The following is a 17,384-nucleotide window of genomic DNA, read 5'->3' on the forward strand; positions in this document are numbered from 1 at the left end:
GAGCCCCGGCCTGGCTGGGCTCCCTCCGGGCTGAGGCCGCCCCTTGGGGGGGGGGGGGGGGGTCGGTCAGTCAGCCCGCGGAGGGGTCTCGCGGCGGACGCCTCCCGACCCAGGTGGTCGCTCCCGGCCCTCGGCAGGCGCTGCGGCGTCGATCCGTGTTGGGCCTCCCCTCGGGGCCCTCGGGAAGGCCGCGCCTTGCTGAAAAAGTCAAGCGGAGGTGTATGGGGAGGTGGTGGTTTGGCGCCGCCGAGTGCTTGTTGGACGGCACACAGATCTGATGGAGACCACCTTTGCGCACTCTGCCCGTCTTGTGAGCATCCCTGTGTGGCGCGCCCGCCCCTTTCAAGCAGTGCCACTTCCCCTTTCCACTAGAACAGTGGTGGCGAACCTATCGCACGGGTGCCAGAGGTGGCATCCCCCCAGCCAGGCCCAGACCATCATTGAAGTGTCGAATTCTCTGCCAAATAATTTTAAGTAAATGAAAGCATCTGGGATTGCTTTCTTTATTTTGTTTGGATCATCTTAAGTTAATGTATGAGTTGTTTTTTTCTAAAGCAAAACCTCAGTATTGCCGTGTTGGCACTTTGCAATAAATAAGTGGGTTTTGGGTTGCAGTTTGGGCACTCGGTCTCTAAAAGGTTCGCCATCACTGCACTAGAACCAATGCAGTCAGGCACCTTTAAGACCAACAAAAGTGTATTCAAGGCACGAGCTTTCATGTTGCAAGGCACACTTTTTCAAATACAGTGGAGTGGTAGGTCAAGTTCACACTTATAGACAGGGATTTAACAGCAGATTAACATGTAACATGATGATGGTGACTGCAGCCATGAAATTAAAAGACGCCTGCTCCTTGGGAGGAAAGCAATGGCGAACCTAGGCAGCATGATAAAAAGTAGAGACATCACCCTGCCAACAAAAGTCCGCATGGTCAAAGCAATGGTATTCCCAGTAGTCATGTATGGCTGCGAGAGTTGGACTATAAGGAAGGCCGAGCGCCGAAGAATAGATTCTTTTGAACTATGGTGCTGGAGAAGACTCTTGAGAGTCCCTTGGACTGCAAGAAGATCAAATCAGTCAATCCTAAAAGAAATCAACCCTGACTGTTCCCTGGAAGGCCAGATAATGAAAATGAAGCTCAAATACTTTGGCCACCAAATGAGAAGGGAGCACTCACTAGAGTGAATTTGTAAGATGCTTAATTTGAAACCAGGTTAGGCAGGCAGGTTAGGAATAGTTCTGTCTTGCAGTCTGCCTTCTGGAAGAAGCCAACTGGGGCGAGTGGGGTGGCCCGGAGGAGCAGTCACAGAATTGTTAAATTCTCAAATTTCGGATTCCTGGTCATGTAAGGAGTTTCCATGCCTTATGGTGCTGGGTGAATTTGTAAGATGCTTAATTTGAAACCAGGTTAGGCAGGCAGGTTAGGAATAGTTCTGTCTTGCAGTCTGCCTTCTGGAAGAAGCCAACTGGGGCGAGTGGGGTGGCCCGGAGGAGCAGTCACAGAATTGTTAAATTCTCAAATTTCGGATTCCTGGTCATGTAAGGAGTTTCCATGCCTTATGGTGCTGGGTGAATTTGTAAGATGCTTAATTTGAAACCAGGTTAGGCAGGCAGGTTAGGAATAGTTCTGTCTTGCAGTCTGCCTTCTGGAAGAAGCCAACTGGGGCGAGTGGGGTGGCCCGGAGGAGCAGTCACAGAATTGTTAAATTCTCAAATTTCGGATTCCTGGTCATGTAAGGAGTTTCCATGCCTTATGGTGCTGGGTGAATTTGTAAGATGCTTAATTTGAAACCAGGTTAGGCAGGCAGGTTAGGAATAGTTCTGTCTTGCAGTCTGCCTTCTGGAAGAAGCCAACTGGGGCGAGTGGGGTGGCCCGGAGGAGCAGTCACAGAATTGTTAAATTCTCAAATTTCGGATTCCTGGTCATGTAAGGAGTTTCCATGCCTTATGGTGCTGGGTGAATTTGTAAGATGCTTAATTTGAAACCAGGTTAGGCAGGCAGGTTAGGAATAGTTCTGTCTTGCAGTCTGCCTTCTGGAAGAAGCCAACTGGGGCGAGTGGGGTGGCCCGGAGGAGCAGTCACAGAATTGTTAAATTCTCAAATTTCGGATTCCTGGTCATGTAAGGAGTTTCCATGCCTTATGGTGCTGGGTGAATTTGTAAGATGCTTAATTTGAAACCAGGTTAGGCAGGCAGGTTAGGAATAGTTCTGTCTTGCAGTCTGCCTTCTGGAAGAAGCCAACTGGGGCGAGTGGGGTGGCCCGGAGGAGCAGTCACAGAATTGTTAAATTCTCAAATTTCGGATTCCTGGTCATGTAAGGAGTTTCCATGCCTTATGGTGCTGGGTGAATTTGTAAGATGCTTAATTTGAAACCAGGTTAGGCAGGCAGGTTAGGAATAGTTCTGTCTTGCAGTCTGCCTTCTGGAAGAAGCCAACTGGGGCGAGTGGGGTGGCCCGGAGGAGCAGTCACAGAATTGTTAAATTCTCAAATTTCGGATTCCTGGTCATGTAAGGAGTTTCCATGCCTTATGGTGCTGGGTGAATTTGTAAGATGCTTAATTTGAAACCAAACTGTGTGTGGATTACTGGTTTTATATAAAGCGATCTTGCCTATGTGGAAAGGGTCTGCTAAAACAGGCACAGAGTTTAGAGCACAGAGATGTCTAATAATCTAAATTTTCCTCCTCCTCCTCCCACACATTCCAAAGTCATGGCAGTGTTAACTGACAGCTGTACACCCCATTGGTCAGGCTGCCCCTGGAGTCTCGTGTGCAGTTCTGGAGGCCTCACTTCCAAAAGGGATGTGGACAGAATGGAGCAGGTGCAGAGGAGAGCGACGAGGATGATCGGGGGCCTGGAGACCGAGCCCAGTGAGGAAAGTCTGAGGGACCTCTTGGGAAGGTTCAGTCTGGAGAAGAGGAGGTTGAGGGGGGACAGAATGGCTCTCTTGAAGTATTTGAAGGGCTGCCGCTTAAGAGGAGGGCAGGGAGCTGTTCCTCTGGGCAGCAGAGGAGAGGACTCACAAGAACGGGTTTAAATTAAGGGTGGGGACGTACCGGCTGGATCTTAGGAAACACTTTTTGATAGAGTTGTGCCACAGTGGAACCAGCTGCCCGGGGAGGTGGTGAACACCCCCTCACCGGCAGTCTTTAAGCAGTGACTGGACAGACACTTGCCGAGGAAAACCCCCAGAAATTTTAGGAAAAAATGAAATATATGTAATGTTTACTGTTCTATCAAACCTAAACTAATATAATTGCTTTAGCAACATAGAGTACATCATTTATAACTTACATAGCATATAAAACTGCAATATTCACGTATTTATAGAATTTAAAAGTTAAGGATGCCTTAGCTTTAAACAAGCCAAATTGCAAAAATACCCCGTGCTTGAAAGAAAACTGTAAGCTGATGCACCCTCTGCACATGTCGCAGTTTTGCTGTCTGATTAGAGGGATCTGAGTTCTCAGTGAAACTTTCAGTTTTCCTCTGAGGTTTTGGTTCCCTTCTTCTGATCTTTTTTGCTCCCTCCTGCAAGGTAGGGCAATAAGCTTATTTCTACCAATCTCTGGGTTGTGTGTGTTACAGTAGTTTGAGGGAGAGATGAAAAAGATAACCACAAGTGAGGTCAGAAGGACAACCAAAAGTATGCAACAGCTGAAAAGCAATTAAAGTGCTGCGTGTTCCCCTCATGAAGATTGGGTATTGTTCTAGGAGCAGAAATGTGTCTTGGATTTGAGAGCTGTATATGTCTACAACATGCCCACCTTCTCTTTAAAAGCATTTCACTCGTTCAGAAAGAAATCTTTCATGGGAATTTTTTTTCAGTATTCCCTGAAAATTTCCACTTTTTTCCATTGGAAAAATTGGGGGTGGGGGGATGGAAAACCCCAGGTTTTTTCCAGAATGTTTTCATTTTTTCTGCACCATTGCATCTGTCGTGTGGATGGCTGTGTTATAAAACTAGCTGAACAAATGAATTGCTCTATTCTCTTTCTACCCCCTTCCCATATTTTAGGATTCTCTTATCAGCAACTTGCTGCGTCTCATACAGACAATGCGGCCTCCTGCAAAGCCTTCCACTAGCAAAAGTGAGTGTTCCTGTCATTAAAACCTTGTAGGTATGTTGACAAAATTATGCTGTGGAGTGGAGAGTCAATCACTGCCAGGCTGGGTTTAGGCAGCTTTTGAGGTGTAAGCACCCCAACCTGTAGTCACAGGAGAAGGTGCTGGTCTGTGGGCCCATGTGAGCCCCCCTTGGGGTGGGGCCCACTGGCCATCTGGAGTGTCACAGCTGCCAAAAGTGTCATTGGGGCTGCTGCCAAGGTCAGTCGCTGTGGGACCGGATTCAGCGTGAGAGAGTCGCACCAGCTCCTGGCCTCACCTCCTGGCTGAATGCTGCTTTCTTGCATCGGTGGTACGTAGGTGGGGTGGGGGGTGGGGAGCTGGCTCCAGCCCCCCCCGCAAACCTGTCTGCCTGGTTTCCACATAAGCTTGATTTAGCGTCATCCAGTCGATCTGTGGGTGCAGATTGTTCGAAGCTGATGAGGTTGGTGGTGGAGTTCAAGACCTCTGTGTTCGGGATTCCAGCATCCATAGCTGTTTCCTTATTTATCGTTGATGCCAGCTGAGATAAGCTTGTGTTCTTCCATGGGTCTCTAGAACCAGTGCCACTGGGTACCAGAGGTTCAAGGACTGAGTTGACAAAAACCCGGGAAAGAAAAATCCCTTTGCCCTTTAAGAATGTTTTCTGCCTTAACAAGAATTTGCCTGGTTGAAGAAGTGGGTGGCAGCAGTGGCTCCTTCATCACCCGTTTGCGTTGTGCCCCCCTTCCAGGAGCTGGTGGATGGGTAGATGAGCCAGCCTGCCAAGCAGGTTACATTGAGGCAATGGGGGGGGGGAACACAACAGTTGGGAGCTCCTGGTCTCCCACCTCCCTCCCCCATCTGGCTGGCTGGCTGAAGGGGGCAGCAGTGGCTCCTGCCCCCCCCACCCACCGTGGCTGTCATTTCTTCTCCTGGCCGGCCCTCTGTCACCAGAGGAGGGGTGGGGGGGCATGCTCCATCAGGGCATGCAGGATCGCTGGGTTCCTCCACCTCTTCCCATAGCTGGTAAGGTTATGTTGCCTGCATGTGTGATGGAAAAACACGTCCCTCTCTTTTGGGGTTTTTTTGAAACCACCCTTCACGATTTTAAATTTTTTTTTATTTTTCTGCAAACTTGATGGGTTCCCACAAATTTGTTGAAAAATCTGTTTTCTCTCTACATGGCCACAACCGGTAGAATTAAGTATCTGCAGATGTGGCCATGTTGACTATTAGAGATATTGATGTTTTTAAATTGTGGGCAAACCCAAGTGTTTTGGAAGAGTGGGCTAAAATGTGTTAAATACATGAAATGTTTGGGAGATTCAGATAAATGTTTGGGAGATTCAGATAGTATCAGAGGTTTCTAGCCACGAAACTCTGTGTTTTGTTTTGTGTGCTTTTGTTTCCTGGCTGAATGCTGCTTTCTTGCATCGGTAGCAGGTGGGGTGGGGAGCTGGCTCCAGCCCCCCCTGCCCCCCGGCAAACCTGTCTGCCTGATTGAAGAAGTGGGTGGCAGCAGCGGCTCCTTCATCACCCGTTTGCGTTGTGCCCCCCTTCCAGGAGCTGGTGAATGGGTAGATGAGCCAGCCTGCCAAGCAATGATTTTAATTTTTTTGGATTTTTCTGCAAACTTGGTGGGTTCCCACAAATTTGTTGAAAAATCTGTTCTCTCTCTACATGGCCACAACCGGTAGAATTAAGTATCTGCAGATGTGGCCATGTTGACTATTAGAGATATTGATGTTTTTAAATTGTGGGCCAACCCAAGTGTTTTGGAAGAGTGGGCTAAAATGTGTTAAATACATGAAATTCCTCCACCTCTTCCCATAGCTGGTAAGTGTATGTTGCCTGCCTGTGTGATGGAAAACACGTCCCTCTCTTTTGGTTTTTTTTTTGAAACCCCCTTCATGATTTTAATTTTTTTGGATTTTTCTGCAAACTTGGTGGGTTCCCACAAATTTGTTGAAAAATCTGTTCTCTCTCTACATGGCCACAACCGGTAGAATTAAGTATCTGCAGATGTGGCCATGTTGACTATTAGAGATATTGATGTTTTTAAATTGTGGGCAAACCCAAGTGTTTTGGAAGAGTGGGCTAAAATGTGTTAAATACATGAAATGTTTGGGAGATTCAGATAGTATCAGAGGTTTCTAGCCACGAAACTCTGTGTTTTGTTTTGTGTGCTTTTGTTTCCCTATCCAATCAGATGCTGTTAAGCCGAAAACAGAAAAGGAGAAGCTGAAGGAATTGTTTCCAGCCCTCTGTAGACCAGACAATCCCACAGTCAGGGTAGGTGTGTACTTTCTTACTATCTGCTCTCAGTTCTGAGCATGCATTTCTTTATGGCACTTAAATTCCCCTTTCTTCTGTTACGGAGTTCATGGTTGTCTATCTGAGGTGGGTGGAGTTCCCTAGACCCATCTTTACTTGTCTTCAGCAAGTATTAGGTGTCTTCCAACTGTAGGACCCAGGCAGGGCGTGGCTGGGGGCTATTGGGTACAGGGCTTAAGGTGTGGGAGCAGGAAGGCCCAGGTCACTAGTGAAGACCAGAGGAAGCTGGGCAGACAGAGCCAACCAGTTGGAAACAAGATGGCAGTGCTGTCTAAGAGTGTTGGCTGCAGGGGCAAAGACTGGAACCGTGTTGAGGGCCAGACATGTGAAGCCAGAGTTCTTGGCTATTGCTGGTCTCCAAGCCAGGAGAGGCTCTGTGACCAAAGGGAACTGAGAGAGAGAGAGAGATGCTGAAATAACCTCCCTGCTGCCGACTGAGGGACTGTTCTTCTTGCTCCCACAGACAATGCTGGATGAAGATGATGTGAAGGTGGCTGCAGATGCCCTAAAGGAGCTCGAAGCTTTAATGCCAGGCACCGGCAGGCAGGCGCAGCATCGGCATAGTGAGCACCAGTAAGTTCTTTTAGGCTGCCTCCCCTCAAAAAAGAAAGAGTGGCAAAACTTCAAGAGCCATTGTTTTGGAGGCTCTTAAGCAGCCTCAGGCATTTATTTATTTATTTAAATTTATAACCCACCCTCCCTGCGAACGGGCTCAGGGCGGCATGACATCATCTATACCGAAAGCGGCCCCGCCCAGCCTCTTCTAGACCAGAAGAGAAGGAAAAGCCACAGCTGCCCTCAGTGACTTGTACCAGTTCCTCCCGTGTGACCCAGGCTCTCTTCTCTCTTGTTACTTCTTGTTGTCTTCGTAAAATTCCCAGCCCTGTGGAGGCCCCCCACCCCCCAGGCCACTTGCAGCAAGCCAGTGAGCTGGAAGAGAGCAGAGCTTTTCCAGGGGGCGGGAATCACACACCGGGACCCCAGCCTTCCCGGCGAGATTTGTTCTCTGCCCCCAAACCCTTGCCAGAGGTTTTTTTTTGGGGGGGGCCTCTGTCAGCTGCCGCTGCCCCCTTGTTATTCTCCAATGAAATCACAAACAAATCTGTAGTCAGAGCATGCTAATTAAATGCAACAATAATTATGTAGAAAGCAAAGACAATAATAATGCCAAACTCGTATATATTATCGTAAAGTGCCAACATGGCAATTTAACCTGAATACTGAGGTTTTACTTTAGAAAAAACAACTCATACATTAACTTAAGATGATCCAAACAAAGTAAGGAAAGCAATCCCAAAGGCTTTCATTTACTTAAAATTATTTGGCAGGGAATTCAACACTTTAATGATGGTCTGGGCCTGGCTGGGGCGATGGCACGTGTGCCCACAGAGAGGGTTCTGAGTGCCACCTCTGGCACCCATGCCATAGGTTTGGCACCACTGTCGTAGAATCTCAAACATAATGAAGAGCAATTATCCAAAGGTGGGTGGTAACAAACTGAAACCCACAAGAAGTCACAGCATGTCTCAAAAGCAGCAGACTTCCTTCATAAATAGAACAAGCACACAAAGGAAAGAGTTGTTTATATAAATATCACGTGTCCTTGAATTGAAGTCCAAACCTCTATATATTGTGGCTTGTAGTAAATAAGATCTGTTCCAAGTGGGAACTTTGCAGTTCTGGATAATCAGTGTTTCAGATCTGTTCCTTTGTCAGGTAAATCAGGTAGGTCTCCTGCAAGAAACCATATATAAACAATACCAAAAAACATTCTAACCTAGAATAAAAGGCCACATGAATCATAACAAATGCAGGTCACACTCACCGTTAACATGCAACGAACGCATGTGTATAAAGCGGGGTCCCAATCAGAATATCCCAGTTGGGCAGAGCTCCTTATCTCTTGCAAGTTGGAATTGCCTCTCCTACCGTCTGTGTTTGTCACAAGAATCCTTGATTCTTTTAACCGGAAAACCCTTATTTTCCTAGCGGCTTAGAATGGCAGAATAAATACAGGTTGCAATTAGGAGACGGTACCTAACAAAAGAAAGTAAAGCAGAAAGATCTGGACTAATCTTAGGATAGAATATATTTGGGGTGGGGGGGGGGGGAGTTCCTTTGCCAGAGATCAGCCCGGCTCCCTCCCAGTTTGCCAGCTTCTTGGTGGGGGGGGGGGGGGAGAGATTTCCATGGGGCTGGGAACGGCACAGTCTTTCCCTTGGGCAGGGGGCACCTTTCTTCCTCCACTTCTCTCTGGTCCTCAGAGGAGACAACCGTTGCTGGCAGCTGTATTGGTCCATGGGGCGGCCTGTGAAAGGTTTGGGAACTGCCAGTCTGTTGCCCCTCTGTTGGCAGGGGTGTGCCAGAGTACCTAGGAAAGGAGTGTCACTATGGTGTTTTCCTGGCCTGAAAACTGGGGTGGTGGTGGTGGGGAGATGAGGTTGGGCTCAGTCCTTCAGAAGACCTCTCCCTGGACAGTCCGGCAATCTAAATGATGCCGGTGGGGTTCTATCACCCCCCAACGCAGTTTCTGGGTCCCAGGGCAAGGCCAGGCAGTCAAGGAAAAGGGGCTACCACAGGGAGAGGAAGTTGGTGACAAAATGCAGGAGGAGGAAGTGGGGGCAGGGCCCTAGAATTCTGCACCCTCCCCGGGGTTCTGCAGGGAGCCAGCCAGTGCAGTCTGACCTTCCTCTGCCTCTGACAGCTGCTGCTCCCAGTGGCCTCTTTCTCCTTCCCGAGCGTGTCTCTGGGCAGCTGCAGCTGTCCTTCTGCTGCATCCACCTGCTTCCAGCACCGTTGCTGACTGTCCCGCCGCGGGTTCTTCCGCGGCCGTATCGGCCGCTACGGTGGGACTGGCGCGACCCGCGCCGAGTTCTTCGAAGCGGCACAATGTGGAACAGGATTCAGGAGGCATATTTGGGGAGCGGGGCGGCCCTGGTCAGAAGCCCCAACAGGTCAGGAAAGGACGTGCTCGAGGGAGGGACAGAGGGACCTTACCATTCAATGTAGGTGCGCCCGCAGGGGTTACCGATCAGACCGATACTTCTACAACTCAGCCCAAGGCTTCAGGAGTTAAGGGGATAGAAACATTATGGTCAGAGCACGGGGATTAGAGAAAACACGGGAAACAGATGGGGGACTTAGTTGATGGGAAGCACGTGGGAGTTTGGGGGATGATTGTAATGCAAAATAAAAGAAGGAAACCAACAACACCGGGGAGGATTGGCAGCAAATCGTAGAGACTCAGAGAGACCGTGCACTGGAGAGGCGATTCTGCTGAGAACGTTAGCTGGGATGTGGTGTAACACCCAGCGTGTTCTGGTCTGAGGTGTTTGTTTCAGGACCCGTATGTCGTATCGCCACACTGCCACCACCTGGCCAGAGCATGCCTCTGCAGGGATTTTCTTGTAGCCGAGTAGTTTCTACCGCCTTCCGATCCTGGAGCAGGACGTCCCAGCGAACCATCCTGACACTGACTCTTCTCCCTCGCCCTCCTGGTCTAAGGCTCCGCTGTGGTTGGCTGCTCTGAGAAGGCCGGGCTCTCTCCCCGTGTGCCTGCAGCTGGCCTGGCTGACTGGAGCTCGGCTAGGAACCCTTTCCTTGTGGGCCCCTTGTGGCAGCTGCTCTGGGTTGCCTGAGGGGAGGGGCAGGCTGCTGAGTGCTGCAGGCGCAGAAGTGCCGACAGCGGACTGTGCCTGCAGCCTTCTTTAATCCTGCCTGGACACAGAGGCCTCTCTGTGCTGCTGCGGCTGCTGCTTTTCATTTTATCCTCAAAACAACCCGGAGGTAAAGGCCATTGGCCTCTTAGCTTCTATGCTGGCCCGTAAGGAAAGGGGCTGCTGTAACGTATGTGGTGCACTTTGTCGAAAGCTTTTAATGGTGAGACGTTGGCCAGAGACAAAACCACAAAGTGCTGAGGTGTGAAGCCTCACACCCCCAGGGTAACACTACCACCAGTCCCCTTACTTAACTCGCCAGCCAGAGACTAAGGGACTGAGTTGCTAGCTCTCCCGGGTCCAAGATCAAGAGGTGAGCCCCAGAAGGTAGGACGCTTGAAAGTTGAGTTCCAGAAAACGGTTATTCTGGTAGCTGGGGCTAAAGAACTGGATTCAGAAGCCCCAAGAACACGTGGGCACTCCATGAAACTGCAGAGCGGTCGGGTTAGAACAGATAAAAGGAAGTCCTTCTTCACCCAAAGAGTGATTAACACATGGAATTCACTGCCACAGGAAGTGGTGGCGGCTACAAGCACGGACGGCTTCAAAAGGGAATTAGATAAGCATATGGAGCAGAGGTCCATCAGTGGCTATTAGCCACAAGGTATAGATAGGGACTGGGGCAAGGGATGCTCTGTTTTCTTGGTGCTTGGGGGGGGGGGTCAACAGTGGGAGGGCTTCTAATGTCCTGGCCCCACTGGTGGACCTCCTGATGGCACTGGTATTTCTGACATTAACCATGTCTGGAAAGGCGAATGGGAGAGCAATCCAAAGGCTGTTGGACGGGATGGGCCTTTGGCCTGATCCAACATTGGCATCTCTTATGTTCTTATGTAACACAGAAAGTATAATTAATGAGATTTATTAATAAAATGTTCAGGAAAATAGCCATATGTGAGCAGTGAACGGTAGGGATACAATAATGTGTAACCTAAGCTCATTTACAAGCACTGGTTCTCTAGATCCGGATGCTGTCTGGCAAGATTGTCTCAAACAAAGCCTGGAGTTCGAAACAAGGGCTCTAGTCAGCATGGCCCACCTAGAATCAAGAGGTGTCCCAAAGTTAGACGTAATCCAGACAAAACTAGAGTGAAAGATCTTTCCTTTATGCCTAACAACCCATGCAGGCAGGTTTCTAGTTGACCTATCAAATGTGTAACAAATGATGTAACTCGACCAATCAATTGTATTGCTAACCAGGTGACTCAACTGATCAGGTGAGCTGCCATAATTAGGCCATGTTGTCTGCAGCTGTATAGGGCCTAGTCAAGCAAGCACCTCCTCCCACCCAAGGGTCCCCCCCGCACCAGTGAGACTCCCAAATTCTTTGGCCTTGAAACAGCTGGGCCTCGTGGTCTGACCAGCACCCATATCCCGTGTCTCGCTCTCGTGAACCCACAGTCTGCTTGACCTCAAGTCCTCCGAGAGAGACGCCTCTGTGATTTTTACTAGGCCTCAGCCTGAACCAGTGTTTCTGAATAGACAAGAGACTGCTTCGCTGAGCCAGTTTCTTGACACGCTTGAGCACATTTTGCTTACTTGTTGCCCTCTTTGAGCCTTGGGTGTAGAAAGGTGGCCACTTACCTGCCCCTGTGAAGGCAGGCAGTTGCCTATCAGGATTTTCAAGCCGAATTCTCCCAAGTGTTCTCAACCATAAACTGAGCAGGGCTGACCTCTTCCGTTGTGCCAACAATCCCTTTTTGTTTTTAGTACAAAGAAAAGGCGGCGGAGTCGCAGCCGTAGTCGAGACCGGGCTCGAAAGTGCCACAGAAAGTCCTCCCGCTCCGAGACACAAGAACGGAATAAGGGTAAATCCAGGCACCGCTCCCGAAGCAGGAGTCTGAGCAGAGACCGCAAGGAGCGGGAGAAGCCCGCAGAGAAGGGTGGTGAGCGGTGGAGGGATAAACACGTGGACCGACCTCCTCCAGAGGAGCCTTCCATCGGCGACATCTATAACGGCAAAGTCACCAGCATCATGCAGTTCGGTTGTTTCGTCCAACTTGAAGGGCTCAGGTATCCAGTGCCAGGTGTACCTCAGCAGAGGGTCACGGGCTGCCACTTGGTTCCAGGTGGTGCCCAGTTTTGCAATTCCAAAAACCAGAAGCCATACCTTTTATTATATGAACTGTTTTTCATATAATAATGTTTTTATTTTAGCCACAAAAACAGTTCATACGCTGTGTGTGTGTGGGGGGATCACTTGGTTGGCTGTGGACAGGCCTGTTGCCCTTACAGAGTTCAGTTTGGAAGTGGGAGACGGAAGCTTTGTTCTTTGTAAAAGGAGCTGCCTCCGGCTGGACGGAGGGGCGTTCCCCCCAAGGGCCTGGATCCCGCTCAGGCAGACCAATAGAAGGGCAGGACAAAGAGTCTATTGGCACCTTTAAGACTAACCAAGTTTTGCTCAAGGTATAAGCTTTCATGTCCATGCAAAGCAAACCTGGTTGGTTTTATAGGGGCCTCTGGATTCACACTTTTTTCCCCTGTTGCTTCAGACCAACCCGGCCACCTCCCTGAATCTATCTAAATAGAAGGGCAGTTCACAAGCAAGGAAATTCTCCAGTTTGAAGGTTCCATTTCTGATAAATTTAAATATTATCGAGAGCCAGTTTGGTGTAGTGGTTAAGTGCGCGGACTCTAATCTGGGGGAACCGGGTTTGATTCCCCACTCCTCCACTTGCACCTGGCTGGATGACCTTGGGCAAGCCATAACTCTGGCACAGCTGTTCTTGAAAAAGAGCAGTTTCTGTCAAGAGTTCTCTCAGCCCCACCTACCTCACAGGGTGTCTGTTGTGGGGAGGGGAAGGGAAAGGAGTTTGTAAGCCGCTCTGAGACACTTTTGGGTAGTGAAGGGCAGGGTATAAATCCAATCTTCTCTTCTTCTAAAATTCTGGAGCAGGGAAAATGACTTTAACCCATTTATGGGTATAAAATGGCATGGCTACTTTCTTAAAGGAACTAGATGTACACTTATTATTTTAGAAGATGCCTGGGCATCGTGGCCCATTGGCTATATGTGGCCAGACAGCTGCCGAGCCGTCCGGTTCTTGCAACAAAACCAGGCCTATAAACAGCTGGGGCTCAGCTTGGTCTGTCCATGACTGCAGTTTTAGCCGCAAGTGTGCTGTGCTCAAGCTGTAAGTCTGCAGGTCCCGGTATTAGATGGGCTGGTCGCAGGGATTGCTACTCCCCGCCACCTTGGACCATCGTTTGGATGGTGGGGGTTGCTGCAGTTTAAAACACCAACTCGAGGCATGACACATGTTCACTGTCTCTTCTGCCCTCTTTCTCCGTGGCTGTTTCAGGAAGCGCTGGGAAGGGCTTGTCCACATCTCAGAGCTGCGCCGTGAGGGTCGTGTGGCCAACGTGGCTGATGTGGTCAGCAAAGGCCAGAGGGTAAAGGTCAAAGTGCTCTCATTCACTGGCTCCAAAACCAGCCTCAGCATGAAGGTAAGATCCAGGAGATCCCACCGGTCTCTCCCGCGATGCTTCTCTCGCGCTCTCTTGCTCTCGGGGCGTGATGCCGTGGGTCTTCCCCCAGCTGCCCGGGAGAGCCTCTTTTCCTCTCCAAGCCTGAAATGCTTCACTGTAGCAATACAGGTGTCTCTTACTAGCATATAATAACACGGAGGTAGCAATATACCTGGCCTCCCCCTCCTTTGCAGCCAGTTTGGGGCCCTTCCCTCTTTCTCGGTCGCGTGGTCGCGTGGGCTGGTGCTGCTTGCCGTAGGCGACTGGCCAGTCTAGTTACCAGATCCCCATTTGATCTGTGGGAGATGCCAGATTTGTGTCTGATTTGCCTTAGGATGTGGATCAAGACACGGGGGAAGACTTGAACCCCAACAGACGCCGGAACCTGGTCGGAGAGGCCAACGAGGAGACGGCCATGAGGAACCCTGACCGGCCTACTCATCTGTCCTTGGTCAGCGCCCCTGAGGTGGAAGACGATGCGCTGGAGCGGAAGCGCCTCACCCGTATTTCAGACCCAGAGAAGTGGGAAATCAAGCAGGTGACTCCCCCCCCCCCCGTGGTGACTCCCTGTTGATCGTCCCTTGCAACCTGGGAGCTGTGGCTGCAGGCAATGCTCCCTCTAAGCTGTGGAGTCTCGTGAGCAAAAATCCTACTTTGTGAGCCACTGGCATTAAAGTTGTGAGCGAGCGGTTTGGCTGCTGCATAAATTAGTCTGCTCTGGAGCCCTCCTTCCTGAGCCAAGGCAAAAATGTCTGAGCTGGAGGCTAAAGAACTGTGAGCTAGCTCACACTCACTCAGCTTAGAGGGAACACTGGCTGCAGGTGGAAGTCCCTCCCGCTGTTCTGCATCCCGGCTACCTCCGAGGCTTTAGCTGTGCCCTTAGCAAATGCCGGAGTTCCCGTGAGTCACTCAGCTTCCTGGGTCTGAGCCGGCAGGAGACCACCACCAGATGGCCTCTTCCTCTCTCTCGCAGCTGAGCCTCCCTCTTGTGGTTGGTCTCAAAGTTGCCCCTGGACTCTTGCTTTATTCTGCTGCTTCAGGCCAACACAGCTGGCCACCTGGAACGATGAGGTGGTTGTGACATTCAGAGTCTGGTACGGGACCCCCAAAGCGGTAGGCAGAGTGACCCGGTTCGAGTGGCGTTTTCCCTCCAGCCGTGTTCAGGGCCAGTCACAAAAGCAGAAGTGAGCAGCAGGGTCCGGGGAGCCTGGGCTCCGGAGCTTTGGGGTGGGGGGGACGAGGCAGACTGACTTCCTCCCCCCCCCCCTCAAATGTTCTTTTCCCCTTTCTGCGGGGTGCCAGGTGTGTGAAGAATGACCCGACTGGCACCTGATCTAGGGCTCTGTTTGCTCCGTTAGCTGAACACAGCTGCAAAAACCACTCGTTAGGCCGTGAGAGGAACGTGACTCTTGCAGCACAAGGGAATGTGGGCCCAAGGTCTCTTGCCAGAAGAACAAGCAGAGGACTTCATTGAGCTCCTGCTTTCATTTAAAGTGTTACAACAAACAGGACCACGGTGTATAATAGCTAGTAAAACAGTAAATCACCGTGTACAATTAAACAATATTTGTTGTTTTTTATATGCAATGTTTAGAATTCAATTATTAACAAAATTACAACAATAACACTACAATATGCAATATAAAGCTTAGCAGTACATACAGAGTCAGAGGTCGATTCGGGGGGATCGCGGGGGATCGCCGTTCCCCCGGGTGAGGTGCGGGGGCGGGGCACACGACGAAGCCCCGCCCCCTGCTTCTGGCCGCCCCGCTTCCGGCCCTCATTCAGCCAGGAGGAGGCAGGAGAAGACGGAGGGTAAGTTGCTTCCTCCCCGCCTCTCCCCACCCCTGCCTGCCTGGGGTGTCCTGATGAGTATGACTGGGTCTACAGCATATAATAATTGGCTAAGCTTCCCTCAGTGCAGTGGAGTCACAGTGCAGCTTCCCAGTCACATTAGAGCTTGCTATAGGAGCTCCCCTGTCACCAGAAGCTAAGCGCAGTAGCGTACTCAAAAAATTGTATAAGACTTAGCATTTTGAAATATGGCTTGCAGCACTTCATTCTAATGAAGAAATAATTACAGAATGACAAACCTGAAGAAGGACACGCAAACGGATAGTGTACTAGAACTCCGTCGTTTGTCTGTGACTAGTACTGTCTTACTCTGTGTGTACTGCTAAGCTTTATGTTGCATATTGTAGTGTTACTGTTGCAATGTTGTTAATAATTGAATTCTAAACATTGCATATAAAAACCAACAAATATTGTTTAATTGTACACGGTGATTTACTGTTATACTAGCTTCATTTAAAGTGTAGCATAACTCTTTTTGTTAGGCAAGAACTGGATACATGCTCACAGTTGCTAATTAACCCTGCCAATAATGGGAAAATGCAAGCAGTGGAAAGGAGGTCTCCTAACATAGCTAAATACACAAGACTGCACTTTCTCTTAAGATTAAGGCGAATCAGATTTGGTGGAAGGGTCGTATGGGCGGGAGGTCCGGCACACCAAGGGGTTTGCCCAAGATAAGCTCTTCTCTGGCCGGAAACCACCAGGGCGCGGAGGGGTGTTGTGGGCATCAGAATCAAGGGCAGATTACAAAATATTATAACAATGCAATCAAACAGCATAAAACAACCAATGAACATAGCTGTAGGACTAGAACTACAGAATAAGACAATAGTGCAGACAAAACTATAAGCGATACAGAAAGTGGTTTACAAGACCGTACAGTGAGGTGGTGCCGGCAATAATCATTGCAGTGGACTATCCCATTACAAAGGTGCCCTCACGGACTGTTCATTCTACTACAGTTCTAACTTCTTTTTCAAAACACCCTCAAACCGAAGCCTGTGGTCCAAAACGAGGCACCCACACTTGTGAATGAGTACGAGCCCCGGGGCTTCCATTTTTCCTTTCCAGATGATTGCTGCCAATGTGCTCTCCAAGGAGGAGTTCCCTGACTTTGATGAGGAAACGGGGATCCTGCCAAAAGTGGATGACGAGGAAGGTAAGGGGTGTTTGGGCTCTGTGATATTTCAGACTCCTGGCACCGCAGGGTCGCTTCGTCTGGCGTTTGTTGCTGGCCATGCAGGCACACCATTGGGGAACTCAGGCGAGGCCCCTCTGAGCAGCTGCCCAGCAAGCCCGGCCACTGGAGAGCCCCACTCTTCCCTGCCCTGCTGAGGACGGCCGCAGCGTGCTAATGAAGCGGGGTGGTGGTGGTTCTGAGATGAGGCCTGGGAAGGAGGGTAGGAGGGGGGAGGCTTGGCAGTAGGGCGAGGGGGGTGGGCCAAGAGACTGCTGGAGGGCAGCCCCTGCTGTGTTTGGTGTAGAAAGAGGTTTGTAAAAGGAGTGTTGACTGTAAATCATGACATGTCTGACACTGAGCTCTATTCCTTTTGCTAGATGAGGACCTAGAAATCGAACTTGTAGAGGAGGAACCGCCGTTCTTGCGAGGGCACACAAAGCAGAGCATGGACATGAGCCCCATCAAGATTGTGAAGGTGATGGTGTCTTGGTCCCATGGGAGCCTTGGTCACGGGAGGTGCTGCAGGGGAGGAGCAAACGTGTGGTCTGGCGTGGCCTTCCAAGCGAAGTAGCAGGATCCGTGCTCGCTGAGGATGGGAGAAAGTGGCAGAGGCTCCTGGCACCCCGCTGGGCCCCACTTTCTCTGGGGAAGCATGCCGTGGCTCTGTGTTTCCTACCAGTGTGATGTGGCAGTCAGCTGTACTTGTATGTGTATTTTGGGGGTCAGTTAATTCATAATTTATACT

General features: G+C 50.1%; 1 protein-coding gene across 1 annotated transcript in view; it reads left to right on the forward strand.

Moving 5' to 3' along the window:
- Positions 1 to 2,529: 2,529 nt before the first annotated feature.
- Positions 2,530 to 17,384, forward strand: part of LOC107123358 (ATP-dependent RNA helicase DHX8-like) — a gene marked incomplete at its 3' end in the record, with an annotated part of 24,216 nt that continues 9,361 nt past the window's right edge. Inside the window, exons 1-9 of the mRNA XM_015426597.1 lie at positions 2,530 to 2,547; positions 4,020 to 4,092; positions 6,297 to 6,379; positions 6,885 to 6,994; positions 11,848 to 12,150; positions 13,440 to 13,584; positions 13,940 to 14,143; positions 16,531 to 16,618; positions 17,017 to 17,114. Of these exons, the coding sequence (XP_015282083.1) occupies positions 2,530 to 2,547; positions 4,020 to 4,092; positions 6,297 to 6,379; positions 6,885 to 6,994; positions 11,848 to 12,150; positions 13,440 to 13,584; positions 13,940 to 14,143; positions 16,531 to 16,618; positions 17,017 to 17,114 (1,122 nt within the window). The remainder of the gene's footprint in view (positions 2,548 to 4,019; positions 4,093 to 6,296; positions 6,380 to 6,884; positions 6,995 to 11,847; positions 12,151 to 13,439; positions 13,585 to 13,939; positions 14,144 to 16,530; positions 16,619 to 17,016; positions 17,115 to 17,384) is intronic.

Source organism: Gekko japonicus, unplaced genomic scaffold (assembly GCF_001447785.1).
Source record: "Gekko japonicus isolate JY-2015 unplaced genomic scaffold, Gekko_japonicus_V1.1 scaffold1636, whole genome shotgun sequence".
Taxonomy (NCBI): Eukaryota; Metazoa; Chordata; class Lepidosauria; order Squamata; family Gekkonidae; genus Gekko; species Gekko japonicus.